At 35.1% G+C, this 20,776-nt stretch overlaps 1 protein-coding gene across 10 annotated transcripts in view; it reads right to left on the minus strand.

Moving 5' to 3' along the window:
* The window catches only part of BTBD10 (BTB domain containing 10), a 71,875-nt gene that overhangs the window by 38,358 nt on the left and 12,741 nt on the right, over nucleotides 1-20,776 (minus strand). For 2 of the 10 annotated variants that reach the window (XM_060018531.1, XM_060018529.1), the window contains one exon: nucleotides 6,973-7,102. The exons of 5 other annotated variants lie outside the window; for them this stretch is intronic. In XM_060018531.1, the coding sequence (XP_059874514.1) occupies nucleotides 6,973-7,073 (101 nt within the window). In that variant the 5' untranslated portion in view covers nucleotides 7,074-7,102. Of the gene's footprint in view, nucleotides 1-2,267; nucleotides 3,228-6,972; nucleotides 7,131-9,900; nucleotides 9,973-20,776 lie in introns of those variants that run through there. 3 more of the 10 variants (XM_060018528.1, XM_060018530.1, XM_060018527.1) reach the window with 3 other exon arrangements.

The following is a 20,776-nucleotide window of genomic DNA, read 5'->3' on the forward strand; positions in this document are numbered from 1 at the left end:
TCAGAGAAAAATCAAAGTTGTTCTGACAATCTATTTTTAGCAAACCCATTCTGGATCATCTTTAACCTGTTTTTTTCCTTCAAGTCAGTCATAAACTATCCTTCATTTTTTGCTCTAAAATCTTCTGTCTTTTTCAAAACCAGGCCTAGAACCCCTCATCTTTTAGTACTTCTTGTATTCTCCTAAAACCTTTAAAGACTACAAATAATATAAATAATTTTAAGATTTTACAGTCAGTTCCTTAATTGTAAGATGTTCCAGAAGACAATTCATTTAGCTAGAGGCATTACTTATCTCTATATTCATGTTGGTTTTCTGTCCTTACTAGAAATGTTTGCTTTGCTATTATTATTGATGGTGGTGGTGGTTTGCTTTTCCTCTCTGACAAAGAAGCTCCTAAATAAGACTTGAGGAATTTTTTTCTTACCTCATTGCCATATATTATTATTACACTTTCACTGATTTCCTTCTTAAAATGTAATATAAGAAACCCTTTTGGTTGGCCTTTGCATTTCTTAAAAGTCTCAGCTTGTCTGAGCTCTGTTTCCCTGATTTTTAAGAAGATTTTCTATACTTTGTTATGGCAATCTTATCTCCTTTGTTTTAAAAGTAGTGTGCATATCTTTAAAGAGTTCATTGTATAATCACACTGAGAATCTTTTTCCTTCTGAAAAGTATCAAAATTGTATTTTTTACTTAACTCCTTAAGACATTCTTCCTTTTTAGAGAAATCTATGCTGTGGAATCAAGCTGATCTTTTCTCTGATCACGAATCAGAAAAACTCAGATTGGTGAAATAAATTACAAAATATATATACATAAAACACTATGCAGTTCTCAAGAATTATGCTATAGAAGACTTTCATGACAAAGGGAACGTTCATGATTAAGTTTGCTTTTTATTAAAAAAGAAAAAGAAAACAACAAGAGATGGGTTATATAACAGTGTATACAGTAATATCCCAAAATCATTTTTAAGTGTTTATGTGTGAATTTACATTTTTATATATACACAGGGAAAAAAGGTTATACGTGAAAATATTTGAAGTTTTTCTTTTGATGGTAGAACATTTTAATTTTATTCTATGTGCTCTTCTGTATCTATCAAATTTATGTAATGAATATGTATTACTCTTATAATAACACAGGCATTATTTTTTTAAAAATAAGCCGAACCAGAGAAAAAAATATTCTATAAAGTATAAGTCTAGCGTTAGATTTCTGCTTTTATAACTCCATTACTAAAGCAAGCTTAGAAAAACATTTCTGGACACAAAACCAGGGGGAAAAAAAAAGCCAAAATAAGATACCACCAGTTAGCCTATCTATACAAATAAGTTATGATAACCATCAAGATGAACATTCAAACTTTTAGAAATAAAATGGGGGAAATCACAAGAACTTCCTGACATTTCAAGGAAAAGAATGTTATAAACTACTTAATAACATTTAAAATAATTTTAAAATGTTGTATATCCTCCCAAATCCCTACCAAATGAAGGCTCAGTAGGATAGGGATAATGAAGACAAAAGAAAAAAGCCATTAGTCAAATTATTTAAAATTGTGCCAAAATTTCCTAATAAAGTAAGCACTGTTACCAGTCAAGACTTAAAATCTCATAGCAAGAACAATTATCTTCATTTAGAAACATTTTCTGGTTGAAAATCAAGTTGCAGCAATCCAAAAACTTATCTGATTTACTCTCTATTTCAGTGGCAGTATCTAGATCATCTATTCAGAGCCTGTGTTCCAAAAAACTAGGAAAAAAGTCATCTTAACCAGTTAAAACTTTATCATTCAAATACATTCAGTTCTGTAAAATATATATAAAGTGATTCAACTAATCCTTAATTCATCCAAAAGTAAAAATACATTCACCTTCTTCTTTAGGAAATTATTTCATTTCTCTATCTTGAATTTTATTTTCAAATATATCAAAAATATTATTTCAAAATTAGTTTTTCCTTAAATAAATTTTATGATATTCATAAGAAACAATATCAAACATAATGCATTCTCAATTACATAAAGATTCTACTAAGACTTTAAATGAAATAAAAAACAAAGCCTCAAACCCATAGAAACAATAAAAACACATTTATTTTAAATAACTTGCCATTAAACTGACAATCAAGACATATGATCTTTAACATTCAGAAACATAAATGATCATAATGAAACAAAGGCTAAACATATCTCTCTCAACCTCTCTCATATATGTATAGAATTACAAGCCAGCATTATCATGTAATAAATGAATACACACCTTACTTTAGTATATGCCAAGGCAGACACACAAAAACAAGAAAAAAATTTTGAAATCAGAGTATAAAGGGACTCTGCTTTTTCAAACAATGCAGCACTGAAAGCCAGGTCAGCATCCTTGGGCATTACTAGGAAACTTTAGCACGTCTGATATTTCCATCATCTTCAGAATTCCTCTGAACAATGAGAAAATTTCCCAGTCACCCTACCTCACCTGTCTACAGACTTCCTTTAGCTTTCCTCCCTCTACTGTGTAATAATGCTATTGAGGTTATTTAGGCTTTAAATGTTCAGAGATACAACCCCCGCTATATATTAATTCAGTTTATTTTCTCACAGACACTGACTCAGCCGTGGGTTGTGCAGCACTGACGTTTCTAACCAAACAGCATCGTGTGAGCTGTGATCGTCCCACTTCTCCATCTTTGTGCAGTGATTGGATATTGTAACTGATAGACAGGATGAAGAAAACTCAGGAGATGAGGGCTTAGTGATATGTAGATATGTTGCCAAATGCCATCTGTAAAGCTAATTCTAGCTCTGCCAGCTTGCCAGGTTTTAGAAAACTAGGATGCAGCTAACTTTCTTTTTTCCTTTCAATATTTTATTGTGTACCTATTCTGGGCAGTAAAACTTCTCTTTAGAACTGAAGAGAAAATATTATCTGTACTTTAAGAACCCACTAAGGAACTACTCTTTAAAGCAACCAAACTTTTCCATTTCTAAACTGCTGCTAGGACTAAAGAGTGACTTAAAAAGGAAAATGGAAAGCTCAATCTTCGTGCAGTCTCAGAAGAAAGGAGCATGCGTACTTCTATGTGAGAATGAACCCCTTGCGGCAAAGTCTGATATTGAACGTATGATGCATTTGTCTTTAGTAACCTGAGCAGACTGCAGATCTGAGTTTTAAATAGTTGTATTCGACCCAATTCAAATATGCAAGAGCTTTTAGCATATTGTCACTCTAGGGCGTTTTAACATCAGTTACACAGAAAAGGTGCTCTTTCTTTTTCCTTTTTAAATAGCAAAAACTCTCCTAATTTAAAGAAAGTTGTCATAACTCAAGCCAAATAAACTTCAACTGAAATGATCTTTAACCTCTCAGCAAGCTACCAAACCCCTCAATATAAGTATTAACTATACAACTACTAGTCAGAAAGAAATAAAGTTCAGTAATTTTTCAGCTATCTAATTCATTTGTATGCACTTGCAGAGGAATTGCAGGCACCCTGAGATCAGTTTCCCTGCCTTGTCTTTTATATCAGTGTTATACCTATTAAGTCTACATTCAAAGAAACATCAGAAAAGAAAGTACCTTAAAGTTGTATTAGGTAAAAGAGAAACCATAACGCAATGCCCACCAAACCCTCAAACCTCCAAGGTAAGTACATGTATATAGTAGTTATTATTGTTACCTTTATAATTTAAGAAATTTATTTTTATCCTTGCTAATAAGGAAAGGTAAAGGGGGAAAAAAATCAAAGGAAAAACATTTTAGAAAGCAGGCTATTCCAATATGTGAACAGAACAAAAAGCAAATTTAAATAACTTTTTTGAAAATCCTCAAAAACTGAACCAATAAAGTATGCTTATTTCTTTATTGCTAAAGGCTGAATGTTTTTATTTTCAAAATTCATCTGTTGATATGTATTCCCCCAACGTGATGGTATATGGAGGGGAGGTGATTAGCTCATGAGGGCAGAGCCTTCATGAATGGGACTAATACCTTTATAAAAGAGATCCCAGAAAGATCCCTAGTCCCTTCTACCATGTGAGGACACAGCAAAAAGAGGGGTGTCTGAAGCAGGAAGCAAGCCCTTACCAGATACCAAATGTGCCAGTGCCTTGATTTTGGACTTCCCAGCCTCCAGAACCATGTGAAATAAATTTCTGTTGTTTATAATACAGCCACTCAGTCCATGTTATTCTGTTATAGCAGTCTTAACAGACTGACACATTTAGTTTTTGTAAATTTAAATCCCCAATTCTGTTTGAGGTGGCAACTGGAGCACTTATATTTCTCAGTCTCCATAATCCAGAGATGACCATATGACACAGTTCTAGACAATGATTTATTGATATAAGCAGAATCCTGCTGGAAATTTCTGAGAAATTTAATTTCCTGATACAAATGAAACCTCTTTCCCATCGTCCCCGTCTCCCTTCCTCCTCCTCCTCCTTGTCTGGAAGGTGGACATGACAGTTGGAACTATGGTAAGCCATCTTGTGATTGTGAGGAAACACCAAGAAAAATCAAAGACCTTTGACCCTAATATACTGAAGCCTTTTTGTGTACAAGAAAAATAAACCCCTAAGTTAAGCCAGTGTTTAATCTGGCTTCCTTCTACTCAAACATCCCTAAATAAAATACACAAGATTCAGAAAAAGGATGCGAGTAGGCAGAAGTATAGATGAAACAAAATCAGCCATGAGTTGATAACTTGAAGCTGGGGAACGGATACATAGGGGTTCATTATACCTGTTCTCTCTACTGTATATGTATTTTAAATGTATCACAATAAGTTATTCAAAATTTTAAAAAATAAAAAGAAGAAGCTTGTTTATAAATTCTAGCTTTGTCATTTATAAGTTGGATGGCCTTGGGCAAGTTTATTAACCTCATTTTTTTCATCTGTTAAATGGGGACTAATACTATTCACAGAGCTCTACCTTTAGATCCAGTCAAGGTAATCTCCAGAAGGTCCCTGGCAGGAATGCCCTCCATCTACCTAACCATCCAAGGATTAGTTCAAGTCTCATTTTCACCTGTTCAGACTGACACTGATTCCTTCTCTGAACTCTTATTTTACTGCAACTCACTACCACAGTTTAGTGCTCTATTGTCCTCTAATTGTTCCATACGTGGATATTAAAGCATTCCATGATGGTACCCTGACGAACTACTTAATCTCTCCTGAAATGAGCACAGGTTCTCAAGAATACTTGCTGCTGTTAGTTTTTAATTCTGCTCAATTAATTTACTATTAATTCAAAAGCTACCATTTTAAAAAAGTCAAATTGAATATATTTTTAAAGCATCTGAAGTTACATGTTTGTAAGTTCATAGGAACAAGAGGTCCCAAAAAGTAAACTGTTTTCCCTTGGGAAGTTTCTCCATGAATGAGGTTAAGATAAGGTCAAAGGATTTCACGGTCTTTCCATTAAAAAAAAAAAAAAAAAAAAAAAAAATCAATACATTGGTATTCATTTACTTCTCTAATATTTTTCACTTAAACAACCAATACTACTGCAATCTTTTTTAAAAAGAGCACCAAAAAGATACTGATGCTATAGAAATCAAGAAGAGCTATGATAACTGTTTTTACTGAAGTAAAATAACAGTAATTTTAAAAGTACTGTTTTTTAATAAACATTTCCCATTGTATGCCCACAGCTTTTATAAAGCAAACAATAGTTTATTTTCACCTTGTCACGACTTCATATACAACAAAGTCTTGTACATCAGTAGAAAAATATTAAGAACTAGCAAGGATAAGATATAATTCACCTGAAAAAATGTATATAACATCAGATATAAATAAAGCCCCATATTTAATGAGATAAAACCAATATCTCTTTAATCTCAAAGACAAAATAAATATCCATGTAAAACAGGATGGAGAAAAAGAACTAGAGCACCAATTGAAGGACACACACACACACACACAAACACACCAAAAAAACAAATAAACCAAAAAACACACCACTGGTGTGTACTTATAAATAAATAAAGTCAACTCAACGTCTTCATTTTAGACCTCACCACATTAAAAGTCCACAATAAAGGTACACATCTTGTCAGGAGACTTAAATAGTACTAGTCACTCATATTTTCTAGCCATGTATATAACTTAATAAAAGTAGCTGAATCATTTCTTTAAAATTACAAAAAGGATTTCAGTATCACGGCATGTTTTTATTATTTTTCAATAAAGCTGGTATTAGTTATCAGTGATCAGGAGAATTTTACATTCAAGTAAGTTAAACGTTCAATAATATCCCCTAAGTAAATGTTCATAAAGCACAACTCTCTATGAAAACATGCTTACATACCCACATTATGTGAGGTTTATGAGGTGTCAACACCTTAAAATATCAGATCATAAAGTGTTCTAAACGAGGTGTTCCCCATAAGTCACATAGCACAAAATGAAAGCTTTAAAAATAATGTATAAATGGGCTGAAACTTTTCAACTGAATTTCATTTAATGCAGCAAACTTTAAATGAACCAGGCAAGTCACTGATGGACTGATTTTACTATTAGGATCACAATGATAACACAACATAATTTCACATAGTTAAAAATGTACAGAGGCACAGACTGACAAAAGCCTATAAATTATCATACACAATGTATTTAGAGCACAAAATAAATTCGTATTAGAGAGTTTTAAATACAAAGAGTTAACCTGATTTGCCAGACTTCCCAGTTTAATTAACTATAGCATTTATTCATGGGGTCAACTAAGGATATTTTAGCATTATTTAGAAACAGAAATTAAAATTCATATAAATACAAATATAAGAAAATCAAAATGAAAAACTGTTTCCCTCAAAGTTATTTAAGGAGAAATGCAAACATTCATATATTTTGTAAACTGGCTCCCATCCTGACAGTACTTGGCCACACCAAATGCAGTTTGATTCTTCATAAAAATCAGTTTTAGCAGAGCTTTGACATGTGAAATACATACTTTCTACCTACCTTGAATGTTTATAAAGTTTACGAGGTCTACTATGCAATTTCCGATCCCAATTCTCTGGATCACTGGAGTTACTGTCATAAGGATGAGGCCGTCCTGCCATCCCACTTCAAGCTTCCTCACACTACTGCTCTGAAAGCACACATGAAGCACCCATAACCTACATAAAAGAGTAGTGTTGACCTTTAAATCTATTCCATGCAGAGTAAGTCACAGAATTTTGTATCCTTTCTGACATTACTGTGACATTTTTTAAAGTGATGAACAGGATTATAAAACATCAGACACACAAAATGCCACAAATCAGATTAAAATAAACACCAAAAGCCTTTTTAGGTACTTTTCATTTGATTATTCGATTAAATTTGTTACTCCTATACAACATTTTAATAATGTGCTATTTGTATTTAGTAAACATACTTATTGACATTTGGGTACCTCATGTTTCCAAACATCAATACAGAACCAAAAGAGACAAAAACAACTCCACAGAATGATTCTTTCAGACAAAATTTCATTTGGAACACATTTCTTAATCACTAAAATTTTAAGATACTTAACAAAGCATCTAGTAAGACCAGATAACAATGTTGTTATTTCTTTAACCAAGTTAAAGACCATGAATAGAAATTTAATATTTGTTCAAAACTAAAAGTATGCAAACATCCTGATGTTTCCTTACAGTGCAATTATCAAAAAACATTTTATCAATATGATTCATGTACTTTATGCCTTTTCATATGTGAGGCTTATGACTGTTAGTTCTACTACAGTCCTGTAAAATTATAGAACTCACTTAACAACAGCTTTACGAAATACCTGAACTAAGCACTTTAAAGTATATTCACTACCCAATTTAATCTTCACAATCAACTTACAAGGTAGGTATTATACTCCTCATATACAGAACAGAAAACAGTCTGAGAAGGTTAGTAACTTTGCCAAAGGTCACAATGTTGGTCAACAGCAGGATTATAAAGAACAATGAGAATTTATTACTATATAGCATGAAGTCTTGATCTTGAAAAATGCTCAGACTGGAGTATTCTGTTTAGAAATAGTAGGTCAGATTTGACTTTTAGAGATTGCAAACACCAAAAGAAAAAACAAATGAGGTTAAACAATTTGAACAGTTATGTAAACTGAATTAGAACCCAGGTTTCCTGACACTCACTTCTGTATGCTTTGTATATACTTTTCCAAGCCAGATTTGATAGAGGGAAGTGAGGAGGGATTTATGCATTAAAGTCAAAGGGATGAGAGGTAATGGGACGGATGCCTACATTCTCCATCCAAAAAAAAAGTCAAAGGGAATCCAGAATTGAGAAAATACTGTACCTCACTGAATTGTATAGATTATGCCAGTACAATTTCACCAAAAAATGCCAAAGATAAACTCATGAAAATTGTGAGTCTATCTCAGAGCTCATTAAAAGAAACACTTTTATTTTAGAGAAACTATTTTGCTACTTTAGAATTTTTTTCTTAATAGTTAACTTAGTACTTTCTTTCCAAAAACAACTGAAAAATCTAATAATAAATTAACATTTTAATATAATAAATATGTAAATAAGTAGCTCAAAGAGTGAAATAAAAATAATAAAGGGGGAAGGAGGAGAACTGTACAATGGCTAATTCAAATTCCTTAGCAAATGATGCAGTTTATTTGCTGAATACTCCTGGAAAAGGAAACCTTTCCTGAAGGATCGCTGAATGACTGATTAAAAATCAGTCAGATGTTAAATGAACATAAAAACCACAAATTGTTATGAAAACAAATAAAATCTCAATTTCATTTAATTAGAAAAATAAAAATGTATTTACTAAATAAGAAACACTTTAAAACTTCAATTTGGTATTATAGCTAGTTATCTGTCTTGAAAAGATGAGGCAGAAGAGAAGGGTGAAAAAGAATAAATCAGAGAGACAAAGCAGGAAGTCAGTTAGGAAAAAATGGTCACAGACCAAGAGAGACCAAAAAGGTAAAAAAGAATAGTAGGGAAAACTGATAAGGAGGGAAATGAAAGATGTAGAGGCTTAGCAGGTTATGTAGAATGAGATTTAGAGCATTTTCTCCTTACTGGATAGGTCTTCCAATAAGCTATTTCAGGCATTAGCATTTCCTTAAAGGGCACATTAGCTCCTAACCCTTAACTGTAAGACACACCCTTCGGGAAACCCACAGAAGACCACTGAGTAAAGAATAATCCTAAACCATGGGAGACAGTGACTAAAAAAATACAACCACAAGGAATGAATAAGGTAAATTCCAATTCATATTTTCCACTATTTTACAGTGGGTGGCACATATCTAGTAGCTGGGAAATATCAGTATGAATTCCTAATCAATCCTACTGAAATTAACAACATGTACATTATAGCCAGCCACAAGAAAGTAAAGAATGTTCAGATGAAGGCTATCGAAAAAGTCAACTGGAAAATCATGTTTACATTTCACTTGTCAATAAAATTTGAGTATCACCATGTGAAGGATTTCACCCCACTCCTCACTCCCAATAGCAAGGGTACAAACAAAAAAGAAGTGAAATTCAAGTTAAGGTAGCTGGAAAAAATATGCCTGTGTTTGCCTACACATGCTAGCACATTTTTAAATGCTACAGATTTAACTACAAACAAATAAAAAGCAAACGACACACATTATATACTATTTTGAAACATCTAATGATCTTCTATATTTTAACCAATCTCTACGCCATACTCAGTGACATTATATTAATCTTATTTCACTCACTCACTCATTTATTCATTCATTCATGTACTTATTGAACAGCTAATATAACATGCCAAGAAATTTACACATGCTAAAAGCAAGCTGGATGTCATTCTTCTGCTCAAAAAAACTCACCCTAGCATGGGGAGAAAAGACTCCACTAACAGCTCTATACCACTTACTCGTGTATCTCTCCTACCTGGGTAGTCTTGCATTGTTACCCCACCCTCCAACCCCATATCCTGGGTGTTCTTTGGGATTCCATCTTCATCTGCTGGGTCCAGGGAGACAGCAAAGAAATAGGATCAAACCCTTGAGAACACCAGGTTTTACACATAACATACAATGAATCAAAAATCTTGAAGTCATCCTTGACCTCTCCTTTCCCAACATCAAGTCTAACTTCAAATTTTTCTTTTGACTCCTTCTCTTCCTTATCAATCATAAGGCTGCTGTCTTCATTTAAACCTTAATAGCTAAGAATAAGCCTCTTACTTGACCTCTTTACCCCATTCGATTCCATATTAGCTCTGCTATAATCAGAATTATCTTTCTAAAAACTTTTAATGGCTCTTCATTTCCTGATCTGAACTCCATACCATAAAAAGTTCTTCAAAATCTGACACTTGGATCCCCAATGTCTACTTTATATTAGGCAAATTAAAGATCTGGTTTGGATCTTGTAATCACCAAAAAATAATTTCTGGACTACTGGAAACAAAATTCTTAGACAATATGTAACAATTCATTACTAATATTTTTAGGCATGACAGAAGTAATGTAAATTCTAAATAATCTAGAAATAATCCATACAGAGGCTGGAACAATTGGGCCTATTGGCTAGAGACATACATTCAGGAAACTGCCAAAAGTCAATTGGGAAAGAGTGCGTCGATTGCTTCTCCTTCTCTTGGATATTACTACCTTTAAAACAGGAGGGGGGTGGGGGTAGGAAGAGACAGAATCTTCAAGACTACAGTATCATAAGTAAGTACTCCCAGGGACACTATTTCCAGGCACTATTAATTAATGGCAATGACCCACAGAAGAGCTTAAAAAAAAAAAAAACAGGACAGTATCCAGAGACAATTTATGCTGTCCTTCCTGTTATCAATGTGCTAGGAAGATTACATACTTTCTCCTATTTAAAGCTCAAAACAACCCAATATTACTATCCTGTTTCATAGATGAGGAAATCTTAGGGCTAAGATGAGAATCCCAGTCTAACTGAAAGCCCATGTTCTTTCCATTCTGTAGCAAGTGAAGTACACAGAAATTCATATATTTGCTCCTTATTGCCAACAGATGTCACTTTTTTTTTTTTTGCGGAGCACAGGCTCCGGACGTGCAGGCTCAGCGGCCACGGCTCACGGGCCCAGCCGCTCCGCAGCATGTGGGATCTTCCCGGACAGGGGCACGAACCCGTGTCCCCTGCATCGGCAGGCGGACTCTCAACCACTGCGCCACCAGGGAAGCCCCAGATGTCACTTTTAAACACAGCCATCTTGTGGCTTTGTGCAAACTACTGAGATCTCACTCTAAATAGTGTCATTACACAAGAGCTTTTCTGATAAGTGAAATTATTTTTATCTCTCAAACTTGGCAAACAAAGTGTGTGGTGGTTACTGGAGAGAAAGACCTGATAGAGAGGGAAAAAAGTGAATAGAACAGAATCACATAGGGATACCAGGGCCAGACACCAAGGACTGCCTTCAGCTGCATAGAAAGCCAAATACCCAGAGGTGGGAGTGGGAAAGACTGACCAAGAGGTAGTCAAGAAGGCACCTGAGCTAGCAAAATGTCCTAAGGTAACCTTTCCTATATGGAAAAGACCAAAAGCAGCGATAGCCCCCCAGGGCAAATGAATCGCTTGAGATTGGCAGACTAAAAGAGCAAACACCTGAATGCTAGGGGTCTAGATGTAGGAAGAATTTCTGAAGGGCCAGAAACTTGAGGGATCATTTGATGAGCTTCTCTCCTTATAGGCATAAAAGAGAGACTGTACCAGCTTGAAGACACAAAATACATGATATAGATATAACTGTGAAAGAAAAAGAACAAGAGGAAGCAGCTTTTAAAAGGAACCAGAGGGATGAAAATGAACCTCCTGCAAATGCAGCTGAGAGAATTGATCATGTGAGCCTCATACAGATAACAATTATTTAAATTTGGATTAAAAAAATTTTTAATTGTTTTATAGCATTTTTTTGGAAAGTGTCTCAAAGCATACAGTAGTAAAAAAAAGAGCTTACTCTTTTTTTTTTTTTGGCGGTACGCGGGCCTCTCACTGTTGTGGCCTCTCCCGTTGCGGAGCACAGGCTCCGGACGCGCAGGCTCAGTGGCCATGGTTCACAGGCCCAGCCAGTCCGCAGCATGTGGGATCTTCCCGGACCGGGGCACGAGCCCATGTCCCCTGCATCGGCAGGCAGACTCTCAACCACTGCGCCACCAGGGAAGCCCAAAAGAGGTTACTCTTGAAAAACTCCAACTGGAAGGGTACAGAACCATGAGATCAGCTTGAAGTTTTTAAGCTGAGAGCCCTCCCCACCCCCTACAAATATGGTGAAGGCAGCCACACAGCTCAAAGTGGTAGAGAAAATAATTCAGGGCTGGAAGTGCAGCTGGAAATTTAAGGCAGACATACTGGGAATGAAAGAACCACAGAAGCGTAAAAATCTGAGCATAAACTCTGCTCAGTTAAATTACACACGCATGGGGGGAGACCCCAGGTAGCCCCTATGGTGGATTATAGAAGAATTGAAAGCTACAGGGCGTAAGATCTATGAGTTTGATGCTTTTTAAACTGAATGTATTCCCCAACCATACAGCCCAAGCAGCAGAAAGCTGAAGCCCTTACTGGCTTGGGATGTCAGAGAGCAGAGACCACTACAGAAAGACAAAATAGATACTAGGAGGGAATCCCCAGAAGTAGAGGAACCACAAGGCAGATCAGCTCCAAAATCTGAGTATAATCTCTGCCCAAATTTTTGGCTGACCACCAAACTACACAGGTGCAAGAGAACACTAACCCTTACCCCACTCCCCAGGAGACCAAGCTAAAAAAACAAGTAGCTGGAAGAAAAGAACTGAGCACAGATATCAGCTGTCTCATACTGTGTAGGAAACAAAGTATGCAGATTGAGTCCAGGCAAGTTAATGGTCCACTAGAACAGAAACCCCCTGGGCTTCCCTGGTGGCACAGTGGTTAAGAAACCTCCTGCCAATGCAGGGGACACAGGTCGAAGACCTGGTCCGGGAAGATCCCACATGCCGCAGAGCAACTAAGCCCATGTGCCACAACTACTGAGCCTGCGCTCTAGAGCCCGTAAGCCACAACTACTGAGCCCGTGTGCCGCAACTACTGAAGCCCGCGCACCTAGAGCCTGTGCTCCGCAACAAGAGAGGCCACCACAATGAGAAGCCCACGTGCCGCAACGAAGAGACCCCCCCCCTCCGCTCGCTGCAACTAGGGAAAGCCTGTGCACAGTAAGAAGACCCAATGCAGTCAAAAATAAATAAATAAATTTTTAAAATATACATAAAAAAAAAAAACCCTGACAATCCTCAAAAGAACACCAAAAATTTCAACCAAAAATTACGAGATCCAAAGAAACAAGACGGTAAAAAGGCAGTCAATGGAAACTGACTCCAAGTAGGTCCAGATGTAGGATTTAGCAAATAAGGACTTCAAAGCACATATTATAAATATACTTAAACAATTACAGGAAAGTATATTCAAAGCATAAAACAAGAAAATGGTCTTAATGAGTGGCAGAAAGGGAATCTCAATAGATAAGTGAAAACAAAAAATGAAAACTCAGCTCTAGCTGAAAAGAACTAAAATGAAAAATCCATTAGATGGGCACAATAGCAGATGGAATGACCAAAAAACAAAAAAACAATCAAGGAACTTGAAAACTACCCAACCCATAGAATAAATTACCCAACCCATAGAATAAAGAGAAAGATTAAAGAAAAACAACAGCTCTGCAGACACAGATGGGACAGCATCTAATGATACAACATGTAAGTAACTGGAGTCACTACTAATACACTCAACAAAATGGAATCTCAAAAGCATTATGATAAATGAAAGAAGCAAGACTTAAAGGTTCCATACCATATGATTTCATTTATATAACATTGTCAGAAGGACAAAACTGTAGGGATTATAGATAGAGCAGCAAGAGGTTAGAGCATAATAGCACAAGGTAATTCTGGGGGGTGATGGAATTATCTGTAACTGGATTGTGGTGGTGGTGGTAGTTACACAATTGTATGCCTCTGTCCAAACGCCTAAGAACGGTACACCAGAAAGAGAATTTTATTGCACTGAAATTTAAAAAGAAAAAAACAGCAGCAGAGATGTTTAATAAATATTTACAAATGTCAAACATATTAGCATGACATAATTAAAGCACTTTTGGATCAAAACCCCCACATCACACTGCCCCCCTTACCATCCCAAGCATACTTAATCCACAGCCACCCTCCCACTGCCGTAAATGACACACACACATTTTTGATCATGAAAACTGGTGAGAATTTTTCTACTTCTGCCACAATAGTAAGTGACTTAGAGAAAAGGTTTCGGAATCAGATAAAACTAAGTTGTATGACTTTGTACAAGCTTCTTAACCTCTAAGACCTCAATTTCCTTAAATGTGAAATGAAGAAAATAATACAATTCTCTTTACCATTATTTTATCTATTACTAATATAACTGCCAATCAAATTATTATAAAGAATAAATAAGGGGAAGACATATGGGAACATATGTTTATGTATGACTGATTCACTTTGTTATAAAGCAGAAACTAACACACCATTGTAAAGCAATTATACCCCAATAAAGATGTTAAAAAAAAAAAAAAAGAATAAATAAGACAGGACACCTTATATAATAACACAGTGCTGGGCACATTGCTGACTTTCTCTAGTAGACTACCAAATACAAATTTTGCATAATATTTCATTAGTTCATTTATAACTTTCCATTTGCCTTTTGAGATCACCAGAGACGATGAGAATTCCTAGACAGTCGCTCAACATTTACTGAGCATCTATAATGTGCTAGATGGCTGGAATAAAAAGGTGAATATGATATCATCCATGTCCTGGTTTAAATAATAATTATAAAATAATCACAACACAGGGAACAGGGGAAGAATGAGTGAGGATACGATTTCTACTCATTTTGAGTTTTCCCAATTTCTCCAAGGTACACCTGACCTTCCCCTGTTCTACTGAACATTAAAATTTCCTTAGACTTTTATAGGGTCATCAAAGAGCCATGTACTTTGAACACAATAGCTGGCAACAGTTTCAGTAGCTAAATCAAAACCTTATGTCATCCGACTTTGCTGGTGGCGCAGTGGTTAAGAATCCGCCTGCCAACGCAGGGGACACACGTTCGAGCCTTAGTCCGGGAAGATCCCACATGCCGCGGAGCAACTAAGCCCACAAGCCACAACTACTGAGCCCGCATGCCTAGAGCCTGTGCTCCGCAACAAGAGAAGCCACCGCAATGAGAAGCCCCCACACCACAACGAAGAGTAGCCCCCACTCACCGCAACCAGAGAAAGACCACACGCAGTAGCGAGGACCCAACACAGCCATACGTACATACATACATAAATTAATTAATTAAAAAAAAACCTTATGTCATTCCTATAGTAACTATGATGTAAAACATATTTCACTCAGCTTAAAAGTAAATTTTAATCTCTGGAAGAACAGACAAATCATCCTAGTTTCTAACCTCTCTGAAAACTCCTTCAGTTATTTTTACCAGAATATTCTTGCTGTATCCAAGAAGCTTAAAATTAAATTTTTTCTCTCATTTGGACATAACAACCTCCTTTCTACATAACAAATTACCACAAACCCAGTGGCTTACAATACCATATACTATCTTAGTTTCTGTGGGTTAGGAATCCGGCATAGTTTAGCTGGGTCCTCTACAAGGCTACGTCAAGGTGTCAACCATAATTACATCCTCATTTGGAGGCTCAATTGGGGAAGGATCCACTTCCAAGGTTACTGAGATTGTAACAATTCATTTCCTTATGGCAGTAGGATTCAAAGCCAATGATGTAGATAGTCAGTCTGCTAGCCAAATGGAGTCTTATGTAAGATAACTAGGAAAGTAACATTCCATTACCTTTAGCATATTCTTTTGGTTAGAAGGAGATCACAAATTCTGCTCACACTCAAGGCGAGGGGATTATACAAAGGCACGAACACCAGGAGGCAGGGATCATGGGAACTACTTTAGGGTCTATCTTATTGTCCAACACATTCTGCCTAGGTACGTCACTGAAAGTTTAAGATTCTGCTCAGCCCTTGTTCTAATTATACATACCACTATACTAACACACACACACACACAACACGTACATCTCTTTTATCTCCTTGACTTCACAGCACTACTTGTCACAGCAAAAACCTAGAACCAATCTAAATGTTCGCCAGAAATGAATTGGTTAAAAATTTCCACAGTATCATGCAACCAGTAAAAATGAGATACATACTGATAAGAAAAACATTCCAAGATATAACGTTATGCTAAAAAGCATAGTACAGATTTGTATTATATACTCCAATATATTTTAAAAATATGTATGCAAACACTCATCAATGTTTTTATATGTTTTTTAAAATGTCTAGAAATAACACATAAAACTTCTAACTAGTTGCCTCTGAGGAAAGGCTGAAATGAGAGAAAGACTTACTTTTCATTGTATCTCTTATACTATTTGAATATACCATACATTGTTTTCATAATTGGGAAGAGGGGGCTACCGTTAAGTATTTGGAAATGGCTTTGTTATCAAAATTTTCTTCCTTGTTTAATTTTACTGCTTACCTATAGTTTTGTTTTTTGTTTCTGATTGGTTAAATACGGTCAATACATATAGTAGGGGAGGAAAAATATCTTTTTCCCCTACCCTTCTAAATTTTCAACTGGGATCCTTGTAACAAGACATATTAACAAGAGAAAAGCATACAAGTTTATTTAATGTAAACTTTACTCAACACTGGAGCCTTCATAAGCAAATGAAGGCCCGAAGAAACAAACCTGAGTGTTCTTATGCCAAGTTTGATGAAGACTGGAATATCATGGAAAGAGTATAGTAAATTGACAAAAACTTACTAGCATTATCTCTCGTTCAGATTTCTATGTTCCTTCACCTTTGGAGCTAAAGATGCTCCTTTCCTCTAGGCATAGGGACACCTCTCATGAGGGTTTTATGACCTGCTTTAGAGGCAGGTCAGAAGTTCCTCCAGCACATGCTGTTGCTCTAATTCCTTCTGCTTAAAATATTCAATATGTGAAGGTGCCATACTTTGGGGTAGCATGTTCTGAACTCCATCATTATGCACTGGTAGAATATGTTTCTGCCACATGTCTTCCCTTAAACTGTAAGACTCCTTGAGGGCAAGAACAAAGGATAACTCATATGTGTGTTCCCACAGCTTAGTATACACGCTATATGTAAACTTTTACAAAATGTTCTCATTAATAAAATTAAGATGAAAGAAACCAAAGGCATTTCATTTAACAGAATACACTAGAGAAGAGGAAATGCAAATTATGAAGATTTATAGGGAGTCTTTAACTTAGTTGCTTGTCTTTAAAAAGAATAATATTGTATAATCATACCCACCAATCATGTGAATCTCATCCTCAAACGAGCAAGAAGTATCTAATGCTAATACTTGCTCTTAGGAACTATACACTAAGAAAATGGTGTTAAAAGAGGGAACATAACAAATACCCCTGGAAACATTTTTAAAGATATTATCAAATGACTCCTAATATTCCCCAAAAGATTCCTCAAAGCTGCCTAAATCTCATAGAAGCACTTTCAAATGTCAAGACTTATATTTTTCTTATTTGCTGCAGTTAAAATAAAGCAAGTAAATAATGCTGAGAACTTTATTCAGGATATTTTTGTATCCTGATTATATCAGTTAGATTATATCTGACTAAATTTTATGTAACTAGTTCCAGGATATCAAATTCAATTGACTTATGCTTTCATTCAAAATCTATTCATTGAGTACTTAGTACCTTTTCAGGCATTTTGCTAACTGCTAGGGATACACTAACAAACAGATTTAATAAAACTTCATGAATTTTCCACTAAAAGTAGGGTACTTTGTCTATTTAAAGGAATTCCTTATCAAATCCACCAAAATGTAAGACTTCCAAAGTCAGCTCATATTCAGCCCTTGATCTTCCAGAGGTGACCTGGAGATAAAATCTCTGAGTTCATTGATTTTATTACTGTTATAGAATTTCTACTGAAATTTTGCTGATTTCTTGTTTAAGACATTAACACTTCAAGAACCATTTCATTTATTCCCCCACCCACCTTAAACAGCTCAATCAATGTTTGAAAATCTTTCCCTATCTTAGGCATTTTCTAAATACCTACATTACATAATTAGCATTATAATGAACTAGATGCTGTTTATAGTGCTCAATTCTTAAAACTCACTAAAAAGCATATATGATTTTTTTAATTTTCTAAAAAAACTTAATGTTTTATTTTCTATGCATATGTCCCTATTTTTCCTTTTCTTCTATGACTAACTAGTATTGCCTTCAAAACCGGAAACATCTTAGTTGAAGCAAATCACCTTGACGTAAAATTTAATATAGGCAAATCTCCAATAAGCTGATGAAGTGCCTAAATCAAAGGAGATTACATTCAACTCCTAAGAACCAGCACCCTTTAAACAAAGTCAGACTCAAACAATGTTTTATTTTTTCCTCCATGACCCTTTAAACAAAGTCAGACTCAAACAATGTTTTCTTTTTCCCTCTGAGAGGCTTTTTTAATAAGTTACATTTTTCATATAACTTTTAATATGCTGTTGCATTTTGACCCATTCATTAACCCATTACCTTCCATTCCTTTCAGATTTTTGCTTGTTTACCTGCCCTCAATTCAATAGGCTAGAAAAGGCCCTAAGTATGATTCAAGTTCTAGACTGAAGTATTACCCAACAGAACTTTGTCTGATAATGGAAATGTTCTACGTCTGCACTGTCCAAAAAGTAGCCACTGGCTACATGTAGCTATAAAACACCTGAAATGTACAATTGATGAAATGAATTTTCAATTTTCTATTTTAATTCACTTAAATTTGAATAGCCATATGTGGCTGTTACTACCATATATGATAGAATAATAAGCAATGACCAATACATATCAGAATGGGTTCCGAACAATAAGCTCAAACCATCCTCCTTTGGAAAGGTTACCAGACTGGTGGTAGGTATGAGATATGCCTCAGCACTAAATGAACTATACCAAAATATGCAGTGAGATTTTTCAAGCAGGATAGAGGTACAGGAGCTAGATGCTAGTATCTAATTCAGGAAGCCTTGGATAATAAGGTGGATTTTCATATACATTTTCTACGCTAATCCATATATCAAGACACAAGAGGTATCCTCTATTATATAAAGGTGATTTCTTTTTAAAAACTGAGAAACTGGCTTAAAGGGATTATGTTATTTGCCTATGTCACATAGCTAATAAATAAACTAGGACTCAAATACATATCTGTACAGTCAAATTCAGTGCTTCTTCCACCATACTATACTGTCTCTCAAGTTTAATACACAACCCATCAAAACGCTATGCCCAGAAAATAAAAAGTGCTACTGGTCACATTTCAAATCACTAAGAGACAGATAGCTAGATGACAGATTCAAGGTTAGATAGAGAGGTTCTAAAATATTGATCAACTATTTCGGCAGAAGATCCTTTCCTTCCTCACATATTATCTCTCCCAAATTCCACATTATTAAAAAAAATAAAAGTAGAACACAAAACCATAAAGAATTAAGAAAAAAATATAAATGAACATTTATCTGACTCTCAGAATAAAGAAGGAATTTCTAAGCCTCAAATCAGAGGAAAAAAAATATGAGAAACAGGAACGTGCAGTCAGACACTTTATGCTCACATTTGCAACAAAGACTAGTGAAAACTTCATCAGGGATCAGAATTGGGACTGCAGACCACTTTCAAAAAGCATTAGGTTAGACTACATAAAAATTCAAACTATAAAAGATAAATGAAAAGCTATAAAAATGTATATAACAAATAGATAAGATTTTAATCTTAAATATAAGGAATATTTATAAATCCATATTAAAAAAATCTGAACACTGTGATGGAAAAACACACAGAGTTCATTAAGTTAGCAATTTACAAAAAGAATACTGGCTGCCAAAAAGGGGAAAAGAGGAAATATTCAACCTCACTAGTAATATAAGAAACCCAAGTTAAATGTGAGATGTTTAACTGATCAAATTGTCAAAGATTTCTTGGTTTGTTTTCATGATAACCAGTGATAACCATGATAACCAGCTAAAGAAGAGGGGAAAAGGCTACTCAGGCTTGTGGGAATATAAACTGTAAAACCTGAAGGGTGTCACACATTTTAACACAAGAATCCCACTTTTAAATTTTTATCCTGAGAAATATGTTTATCAAAGAATTTATAGTGGAAGGGGAAGGAGAGGGAAAGGGGGAAGGGGAGGAGGAAGGGAATGTTCATTTTTAAATCTAGTTATGTATTTGCTATATTATTTTAATTTCTCAAAATAAAAAATTTAAGTCATTACATACAGAATGATCCCAATTGTGTGTGTGTATGCACGTGTATGTGTATACATGTGTTTATGACTGGAAGCAATTATCATTGGGTCACGGGATTAAGATGCCATTTTCTTCTTTGCTTTTTGGTGACTGTCCCAAATTGCATGCAATACATCGCATGTTCATATTCAGAAAGAAATTACTCCAAATAATCTACTTTTATAAGTAATTTTTCAAAGTACTCATAAAACAATTTCAAAACCAACAAGTATTCAAGGCTACTGTTAAAAAGTATCATTCACTAGGGAAGCAAAGATGATCAAAGATGTCATATCACTCTTATTCTAAAATATGACACTTTTTCCCTTTCTTAATGTTTTCAATTCAACTAACTTGAGTAGCTGCACATACATATATAAACAATGCACATACATGTATATAAATAGTACTA

This window comes from Delphinus delphis, chromosome 8 (genome assembly GCF_949987515.2).
Source record: "Delphinus delphis chromosome 8, mDelDel1.2, whole genome shotgun sequence".
Taxonomy (NCBI): domain Eukaryota; kingdom Metazoa; phylum Chordata; class Mammalia; order Artiodactyla; family Delphinidae; genus Delphinus; species Delphinus delphis.